A 10,402-nucleotide genomic window follows, 5' to 3' on the forward strand; every position below is an offset into this window, starting at 1 on the left:
GGGAGGGAGAAGCATATGCCAGGGAGAGGACAAGCCAAGTGCAGTTTTACACTGCGGCTTGTCACAGCATATGCAGAGAAAACAGAGCATCTGCAGCAGGGAAGCTGAACGCTACACACATTTCATTTCACTCTGCAGACTACAGAGAAAACATGCTACCTTCGTCAGCATGCAAAGGCACAGAATTTCAGTAGTGTGTGTGTGTGTGTGTGTGTATGTGAGGGGTGTGCAGGTGTGTGTCTCATAATAAGACACAGATAGTGATTTTATGTGACCTTGTCCTAGTCACTGCTCACACCATGAGCTTCCATGTCTCAGCCATAGCTGCCCTCATCCCTTCTTAAAAACCCGGGGACACAACTCTGCTGAACAGAGCGGACACTTTTATTTTTACCTCGCTCACGAAGGTTACGGAAAAGTTTGGATGTTCCCTTCCACACTGGCGGAGTGTCAACCAGGGTCTTCTCCAGCTCCTGGTGCAGAAAGAGAAAATGGCATGTCACATCTACATGAACCTACAGAGATCTACAGGAATGTGAGCACCAGTTCCCTTCAGAACATTGTATGGTATTCTCCAGCGAGAACGAGGGCAAAAAGAGAAACTGGTACAGAGGAACTACGAAGAACTACAAACTGAAACACATAAAAAAAACTCCTCAAAAGAGTAAGAGGGGCAACCAGAGAGCCAGACAGACAAATAGAGAGATGAACTGAGAGTATGATCTAACCTGTTTGGTGAGGGACCTCCAGGGCTTCTTGCCTGCAAAGAGAGAGTTGAAGAGAAACAAAGTGTGTGTGGCCTGATTAGATAAGATCACTACGAGCCTTTTAAAGTAAGAGCACAAGCTGTACACACACAGACCCAGTCACCTCAAGAGGCAAGCACACACTCCCTTTCATCCAATCCACTGTTATCATTTCAAATGACAGCCTTTTAAACTGTTACCTTGGGCTCAGAAGATCATATCAGTTCAGAAGAAAATAGATCTCAATCTGTCACTGTAAAAGTACTGTAATTACTGTAATACACAAGATGGTTTCAGTGAGACAGAGAGAGGATCTGATCAAGGGCAGGAGAGAAAGGGGAGTTTCCTAGTTTGGTATCAGTCCTCATAGCATGCATAGCATGTAGCACATTCTTCCTTTTCTCCATTCGGTCTCCTCCTCCGGCCCTAGATCTTTCAGCTCTTCTCCATACACATACACATACACTGTAATCAAATTGTGAGCATATGTGTTTTGCAATGACAATAGTTGTCAGTGACCATCAAGTGCTTTCAGCCATTAGTTGCAACAAATATCCCCCCTCCCTCCGTGTTCTCTGTCTCTCCCTCCTCTCACTGCGTTTCCCTGGCTCTCAGAGAAGGGGTCGAGACATCAATGCAAACGACTTTCAATCTCGATCCGCCCTTCCCCATTAAGACCTCTGCCTTCCTCTCCATGACAAAGTCCATTAGGGGCCCCGCCGCTGTCGCCGTAATTTCTCCCCTTGCACGCTCGGAGCGTCGTCCCCACCGCCGGCTACACGCTGCCCTGGCATGCGGCCAAATTGGGTGTCAGAGTTAATCACGCCGACATGCCGGGGGAGCGGGCCTCCGCGGTGACAAGAGCGAGAGAGTGGCGTTTCTTAAAAGGCAAGGTGGGGTTAGGACTGTCTAGTATTGATGGAGCCTCTCTGCCTGTTACCTCTACTCATGAGCTAAATCACGCGCATGCAACCGTGGTGGAGGTAGGGGAGAGCTGATTTAGTAAAGTTTTAACATGTCATGTGTAACTGATTAGGTGCAGGACAGGGATCAATGTCCCAATAGAACCATATATTCAGTATGTATATATGCTTGTCTTATTGGCCTATTCACCCTGCCTTAGGAATACTTATGAGCATGAAATTAAATTGAATACATTGGATTTAGGGTGGGGAAGATGTACATTACATATACAACGAATTGCAGCATTGCACCTTCAGAAGTATGATTCAGCCTTGATTTTGAATGGACTCCCCCTTATTCTACCCAGATGGGCATCATTGAAGACAAAGAGTAACCCAAATACCAAGAGGACCTCTACACTACTGTTGGATCAATCCTAACAGCTGAACTTGAGGAGACCCAGGGTGGCCAACAGCATGCATTTCCTCAAGAGGGATGCTATGCTAGTGAGTCTGTGTTGCTACTAGTGCGTCTCCTACTTCTGGGTTCGCTCATGGTGACAGACTCGATGAAGTTCTGCGGAGTCATGTAGAGCTGGCCCTCATACTCCACCGAGCTGAAGAGTCGGAAACGGTGCTCGTGGGATGACATGTAGACGTCCCCCTCCTCAAAGTCGAAAGGGCGACCCTGTGCAGAAGGACAGAACATGCATTGGCCTCTCCAATGACAGACAGGGCCAGTGGCACAGCATCCTGACTATGTGGATACGGAAATCTTACCAAAAGCAGGCCAGACCTATAACACGGACCAACAGCATTCAATTTACATTATTTATTAAAAAAAAAAATGGGATTGTATAGGAGAGAGCGAAAAGATCTTGGAAATGCCTTCTTTCCCGACACAAGGACAATCACTGGTGCACCATTTCAGTTGTAAATGAACCTAAAGTAGAGCTTAATGCTTAATCACACTCCTTTGAAAATCATACCTTCTAAGCGCTTCATGTTTTCTAAGACAAAGGCAGACTATAGTGTCATTTAATTGTGTGAAAAACATGCACTGGGGGGTAGCAGAAGTAAGGCAGCTCTTCCCCACCACTTCATCCATCTACAGTAGGCTATCTATCTATCTATCTATCTATCTATCTATCTATCTATCTATCTATCTATCTATCTATCTATCCATTTCCTTTCCCATTCATCCTCTTGTCAGTCATTCCCTCCCACTATCTGTCCACCCATTCACCCAGTCATGCATCCATTTGCCTGCCCTATCCTTCCCAGTTCCTCTATACATCTGACTCTACCCCCTACCCATCTGTCAATCTCTCTCTCCCTCCCTCTAAAACACACACACACACACACACACACACTCACACACACACCCCTATTATTAAAACAACCCAATTATTGAGCCTCCATCTCCTTCTTCTTTACTTCAACAATAGGCCTATACAATTTACTTCTGCTTCTACAATTTGAATAACCTCAACAATAAGCTTGTCCTCTGATTAAATCTACCGGCTATCCATGCCCCTCTCTAATCTACCTCTTCTCCACCTATCTATTCCCATGGACTCACTCCTCTTTTACCGTTTATTCCTTACTCTTATGGTGTTACTCCATCTCTACAGTCATCAATGCATGCAGCTCAGGAGGATGTTTGTGTGTGTGTGATTGACAGGCCAATGTTCGACTGAAGCAGTCCCGCTGCCACATCTCCCTGTCAGTCATTCTTACAAGCCTGCATGTGCAAAGTTACCATGCCATTGCTTCTCATTCAAATGTGTCCTGTGGAACAAGTTTATTTTGAGTTGCCTTAAAATATCCACCCCCTCTGGCTTCCACTAGACAGTTTGGCAATTACAAAAGAAAAAAAGAGAAAAATCTCAGATTTCTCATTTAGAGCTGTTATGAGAAACTAGGATGGAATTACGAATGGATTGTTGTGCATTTTTTCCATCTATGTGGTGCAGTCAGTAGACATGTAAGACCTTAGGCCTAACCAATTTAGTAGACTATACAGATGTATTGTATTCTACTTCATGGTAAAGTGTTTTTTTTTTTTTTACATAATGGTAAAATTATATGTTTTAATGGATTATAAAGTGACCACTGAGGTCATGTAGGGTCTGCGAACTAAACAAATGGCAGTCGAGAGCCCGGTTAACCTCATCTAATCGTTTGTTTGTTCATAATTCCTTGTTGTCAGTAACTTTGGTGATAAGCCTCAACGGGCGCTGCTGATCCGGTTACTTGTAATTGTATGCACTGTAAACTCAGCCGATTAAGTAGGCCTAGGAGATTGTATTTGCCAGGATATATTGGAGCCGTGCGGATATTACTGCCAGTGAAGTACATTATCAAGATCAAAAGGCGGCGTTGTCATTTCAGCACCGTCCCATTGCGGAGAGCGCCCGTTCGGTGCGCATCACTGCTTAAGACAATCTCCAAGAAATCACAGGCTGATTGCTTCCGTTGTTTAGCCTAGTATGACGACTCAACAAAGATTAGTTCTAAGAGAAGGGATTCAAAATACGAACCGCAATATGTCCGGGCAGATTTCTGCAACCCACTGAGAAAACCCTACATATTCGCTTGCTAATGCCCCAATCCATCGCAGTAGTCGCTTGCATTTATTAGAGAGGCGTTATTTTCGCAGAGACTTTGATAGCCTAGATGATATATACATCTGTCGATCAATTTAAGTTTCAGATACCATGTCACTGACATATAGTATGCTGACGACGTGGCATTAGCCTAACCAGCCGTTTGTTTGCCTACCTTTTCCTTAGCTGCTACTGCGGGCAAAGAAGGAAGCAGAGCTCGGCCGTTGATGTTGTGCCCGAGTCCCTTCCTTTTGCTGTCATGTCGCTCGTGAAAATAATAATAAGCCATGACGCCTCCTGTCGCCATCCCTACCCCGACGGCAAGCCACCCCCGTGCTGTCTTCTCATTTTTTGCCCGGAATCCAAGGACATCTCTACGCGGGACAGACCGGCCTGTGAGCCTGCTCACTCCAACGACCAGTCTGCGCCAAGCGGCCATTGTTGTTGCTATGTTGAAATGTTGAGGAGAGAGTCAGCTTCCCTCTCATCGCGAGATGTTGCGCTCTCTCTGGTTCACCGGTCCGTTAACACTGAGCAAAGTCCGCGTTTTTAACTAGGCTAAAAAACCTACAGGTTTGATGCTCGATTGGGTTCCAACGCTGTGCATGATGATGTTTACTGGAGTCTAGTGAATTATGAACTAAGGTATAACCTTATGAAATGCAAGGTCTGATTCAGAAATGCTTCAAAGATGGATAAGGCTATCTGTAAACGGGTGGCCTATAGGCAACCAAGTACCCAAACGTCTTTTCTCTGGCACTGAAGTAGCCTATGCTGTTTCAGCATCACCCAAAAGTAATATTTACACAACACAGAACACAACAAGACAACATGTTTTGTAAGTTAATCTTGAACTTCAATACCCTGCAAGCATGGATCACTAGTTGGTCTACATCTTCAAAGATAAAAGTGACCTAAATCAAAGCATTGTCGCTATTAGCAATCTCTCTATGAATAATGGATTGCTATTATTTCATGGTCCGGTTCACTTTAATGCCATCAATTCGATTAGTGTGTGTTAGTTCTGTAGTTCCTTTGATAAATTAAACATTTATCTAAACAATGGGCAATTATACAAATTAGCCGAGAGGCTATGCCCGCAGATTTCTTTACATCAGACGCAACGAACAATTTATCTAATGCCAATGTCATCACAGAATTCGGCACATAATTGACGTCTCTATTGTACAGTATCGATCCGCCGAGCGTCTGGATTGATCTCGCCTTCACGGGCCGCATTGATTTTGTTTTAAGGTATTTTTGGAAAATCATAAATACTAATGAGCATTGGGAAACGAGGGAGTGGGTCCGTGGTCTCGGGAGAGCGCCCTTGATGAATCACCAAGGTGTGGAAGTGGTCGCTAGGTCATTTGCTGCAATTCGATTGGGATACATCCACTACAGTATTTGATCAGTCAACGCCAGGGTCGCGTGCACTAGGTAGGCTACTGTGCTCTTCAGCCTACGCCTGTGAAAAATCTAAGACGTCCTGCAGATATTGATCAAGGCAGAGGGATGTTAAGATACGAAGGCCTACTGTGGTATCGGGTGTTTCCTTGCAGCACCATCAGTGTCAGCGCAGTAACTAGCTATTTGAGAGAACATGGACTTCAGAGCAATTTATTCCCTTTATTGTCAATGGCCCTCATGAAGTAAAGCGAAACATAAATAGAAAAAAGTGGCTAACAACGTCAGACCATTATACTTTGATCGCCAGCTCTTTGATACTTTCTTCAACCACAATTAAGAGAAACGTCTTCAAAGGTGCGCGCAGTTCAGTAAAGAGTCTGACAGTAAAGTGATAGCATTTGCACAGATGTGCCCGGGGATGTTTATTACGACTGTTTCAAACAACCGCACATAACAACGCTTTATGACTGAACGGTCGTATAAAGTAACATCTGCATGTAGGGAAAGGAATTGCGCAAAGGGGAAGTTTCTTACTCCGTCTCAATCAAAAGACAATTATTGAAATAAGGGGACCCAACCACTTTCTCATCTGTTAATGCAATGAGACACGCGCACATACTGTCACACACAGACATACAATACATGCACAATAGAGAGAGAGTGAAAGAGAGAAAGAGAGAGAGAGAGAGAGAGAGAGAGAGAAGCTTTTAAAGGGGAGCACTCCAAGCTTTCTGTCGGTAAGCGCACTTCTAAACTCAAAGCACCGCCCTCTATCTTTCCCTTTTTTCCTCCCCTCCATTGCTTTTCCACCTGCCACACGTCTTCGACACACACGCCACAGAATCCAGCTCGCGCAGCCGTCGCTGGTGCATCAGATCATTGAAGCCAAAGGGGGGTTAAAAAAAACCCGCGATACCCCTCTTGCGCATCCCTCTGCGACACTGTGGGATTACCCTGACGATTAGTTGTAGTCACACGCTTAAAAAGATCTATACTTCTTCACTTCTTTCATAATCTTCCATCGCTGACTGTACTTTTTTCCTTCTCCATAATCCTTCTATGGGATGACTGCGGGATGCATCAATCCAAGCATCAAAGGTGAGGCAGCGATCAAACGATCAAGGAGTTATGTTTCAAAAAGAAATCTATAAAGCGTCTCATTAGCATATGTCAAGAGGGCATTTACATATGGACTAGATTTAAACAGGAGCTCTGCTCTCTACGGCTGTTCAGAACACCACGCAGTGTGGAAGAGAGAGGAGCGTCTGCTTCCTCCAGAACCGCATCTAGTGAATCGCGGAAACCCGGAGCGCACGGAGCAATAGCAGAGCGTTTGGGAGTATCCCGAGGTTGACAGAGCATGTGCTTCACGGCAACCAGCGCGGATGTAAACACGCACTGAAAAACCCGCAATCGTGGACTGCGCAAAAAAGCACAGAGCAGGTGAAAAGCCGAGCAAAGGAAGCTTCTATTGGCTCGCACGCATTAACTTTTCCCCCTTCACTCACTCCCGCTCTCCTGGATTTGCAACGGTAAAAAGTGGGTCTGTTGGTTTGGTGATGGGTGCTGTGGGTGAGGTGGGCAGTTTCTCGCACGGCCTGGAGAGCTTCGGACACGGATCCCATTTTGTCCTGACGCCTGCGGGGGATACTGCCGCCCTTATGAATGAGCACCTGGTCTCCGCGGAAAGACTCTCCCGGAGCACTTCCTCAGATTTAACGCATCTGAAAGGGATCCTCCGGCGGAGACAGCTCTACTGCAGGACCGGATTCCATCTCGAAATCTTGCCTGACGCCACAGTTCAAGGCACTCGAAAGGATCACAGCAGATTCGGTATGGAGGATATATTTTTTTTTTACACTTGATTAGACATTTTTAACGTATAATGCTTAGTGACGTAGATCTTTATTTAGTCTTGGTCTATTTTCTAGGTTATGCCTCAACAGTTGACATCAATGTAAAAAGGGTTTTGTACTTAAACGATGTCTTAACATGTAACATAATGCGACAAGCAGGGTTTAAAGTTATTTGACGTGGTTTATTGCATACTTATCATCTACAGAGAATGTTGGCTTCTGCAGTTTTATCTTCTACTTTTTTTCTAAAATCCAATGCCATCTTGTAGCGTTTGACGCAAGAGATTTATAAGAATTTCCTTTTCTTGGATTGCAGGTATACTTGAATTCATCAGTCTTGCAGTGGGAATGGTGAGCATCCGTGGAGTGGACAGTGGACTCTACCTGGGAATGAACAGCAAAGGCGAACTGTATGGCTCTGTAAGTACACCTTTCTTCGCTCTATATGCTTTAAATCGTTCTTTGTATTCAATTTGTTTTAATTCCAGTGTACATGTATTAATTTATATATGGTACACATAAGCTTTTACAAGTGACCGCATCTCTCCTTGGAGATGACAGGACACTTGAAATATATGGGCACGCCAATAGGTGGCGCCTTTATGTGTAACCATATTGGTTTAAACGTGCAGGGAATCATCTTTTTTCACACATGACTAATTCTATTTCTCTTCCCATCTCTCTTTTAGGAGAAGCTGTCAGCAGAATGCATCTTCAGAGAGCAGTTTGAGGAGAACTGGTACAACACATATTCATCTAACCTGTATCGACATGGGGATAAAGGTTCGCCCTATTTTGTGGCACTGAACAAAGACGGGACATCCCGGGATGGCGCTCGGTCTCGCCGCCACCAGCGGTTCACACATTTCCTACCACGGCCAGTGGACCCCGATAGAGTTCCAGAACTCTACAAAGAGGTGTTAGGCCAGAGCTGAGGAGAGGGGTGGAGGGGGGGTTTCCAACCCTCCCCACCGGACCGCCAAGACAGACCTGGCCACTGAAGTGTGCCTGCATGCCCTAGGCTTCTTCTGTTCTGTGGAAGCTGAGGAGGCCCAACGTTGGCCGCCCCTCAGGCAGGGTTGCGGAGAGGTGGGGGATAGGGTGCAGGGAGCATATCCCCCAAACACCCTATCTCACCTCAACATTCCCACCAAGAGGTACCCCTGAGAGAAGGGCGGAGGATGGAGCCAGCACTGGAGATTAATGGAGCACTGTTTCCTGTTATCACTGTTTCACCCTTGTAGGCTTGTCTGTGAGGAGGTTGGGCTGCCATTTTGGTTTTGCTTGTTTATTCTCTTCACTGTAAGGCAAAACCACAGAACTACAGGCATCTTCTGATTGGATTTGTCCTCTAGAGCTGCTGCTGCTGCTAAAACCTTCTCTGAAGATTTCATAGAACTGACACTGACCATGAAATCCTACAGGCTTGTTTGTCCACATTAAGAGGACAACAGACCAATAGGAGCTTACTGGCTGTCCATCCTTCCTGTACACTCTTTGGACCTCTCTTGTTTGGTACCAGTAAATGGTGGACTCTTACTACTGACTCATTGAAGACTTGTGAAGGAATTCCTACTTTGTGCTTAAGTGACTTCACTCTGTATCTAAAACACTGGCATGGACAATAAAGAGACTTATGTTAGTTTTTAATTTTCCTCCTGATTTTTCTTCTTTTTTTAATTTATGCATTTTGGGACATGTATTTATTTTATATATTTATTTATTTTTAAAATATATTTTTACAGGCATAAGATATAAGAGGAAGCAATGAGAGATTTATTTTTTACCACTATAGACATTATTGTGTCTTTTTAACTCGATGACTGAAGAAAGTATTTTCCTATGAGTTTCAGATGTTGATTTCCTGGGTTTGAGTCAAATCACTGTTCATTCCATAGCTTGTCATCAGACCTTTGTGGGTATCCATGTTGTTATCTGTCACGGCACTCCATGGAAGCCCAAGACGCCCCCAAGCAACATGGCGAGGCAAAAAGGGAATTAAACTTTTCAAACGAACATTGCCTTTTGTCTGTCTTTATTTTCACCTGAGCAGTTTATTACAGTAACAATATGAAAAGTCGTGTTTTTAAAGCTACGTAGTTCCATGTCATTTAAGTGAGATGAGTTATAAACTTATTTAAGAGTCTACTTACTGCTTACAAATGCAAGCTCATCATAAAAAAGACATTATTCATAAATGGCAAGAATTAAAATAGGCGCTTTAGATGAGAAGATGAATCTTGTGCAAGTGTGAAACGTAGCCAGCTTCAGCTTGTATTTTGTGCGGAAAGAGTGTGATGGTGTTTCTTGTTGCGTGTGTTCCATGTGAGCTCCTGATAGTCCTGTGAAGGAACGTTTTGTTCTACAGTATATCATTATCATTCGAGTATCACAGCAACATCCTATCTGGAGGGTCATGTTAGTGCTGGTGTTCGCTGCCTTTGATAATGACACACACAGTGAACCAGGCTGTCACACTTACACGCTGGTACAAACAACCTGACCTCAAAGATATTTCACTTCCCTCTTTCCTGTCTTTTCCTTTTTTTCTGTCTCTCTCCTTACCTCTTTTTTCCCCCCTCAGCCGCCTTCTCGTGTGACACCTCAGCTCGTGGCAAACCACAAAGTGAGCCTTTCTTCACATTAAGTGTGCTGCGACTCTGCCGGCATTCAAGCTGCGTCACTAAAGAGGAACGACATGCGGGAAAGTGTGTGTGGGGGGGGGGGGGGGGGTAGAAAAAATTAAGTCATCCATATGGGACTGTGTCATATGCTGCTTTTTGACAGACACCTCAATTAGAGGGAAGGATTGTGAGAGGTCCTAGATTTGTTCTTTTTTTCCTCTCTCTCTCTCTCTCTACTTCTCCATCTCTACGTCT

The 10,402-nt window shown here is 44.6% G+C and overlaps 2 protein-coding genes across 2 annotated transcripts in view; one reads left to right on the plus strand and one right to left on the minus strand.

Moving 5' to 3' along the window:
- Positions 1 to 2,300, minus strand: part of micu3a (mitochondrial calcium uptake family, member 3a) — a gene marked incomplete at both ends in the record, with an annotated part of 22,993 nt that extends 20,693 nt beyond the window's left edge. Inside the window, 3 exons of the mRNA XM_080836826.1 lie at positions 395 to 473; positions 729 to 760; positions 2,189 to 2,300. Coding sequence (XP_080692952.1) covers positions 395 to 473; positions 729 to 760; positions 2,189 to 2,300 — 223 coding nt within the window. The remainder of the gene's footprint in view (positions 1 to 394; positions 474 to 728; positions 761 to 2,188) is intronic.
- Positions 2,301 to 7,226: 4,926 nt separating this feature from the next.
- Positions 7,227 to 8,458, plus strand: fgf20a (fibroblast growth factor 20a; the record flags this gene model as incomplete). Its single annotated transcript, XM_080837954.1, has 3 exons — positions 7,227 to 7,500; positions 7,840 to 7,943; positions 8,213 to 8,458. The coding sequence occupies 3 exons, from the start codon at positions 7,227 to 7,229 to the stop codon at positions 8,456 to 8,458; spliced, it is 624 nt and encodes a 207-aa protein (XP_080694080.1).
- Between the last annotated feature and the right edge of the window lie 1,944 nt (positions 8,459 to 10,402).

The sequence above is a fragment of the Sprattus sprattus genome (genome assembly GCF_963457725.1).
Source record: "Sprattus sprattus genome assembly, chromosome: 4".
Classification (NCBI taxonomy): domain Eukaryota; kingdom Metazoa; phylum Chordata; class Actinopteri; order Clupeiformes; family Clupeidae; genus Sprattus; species Sprattus sprattus.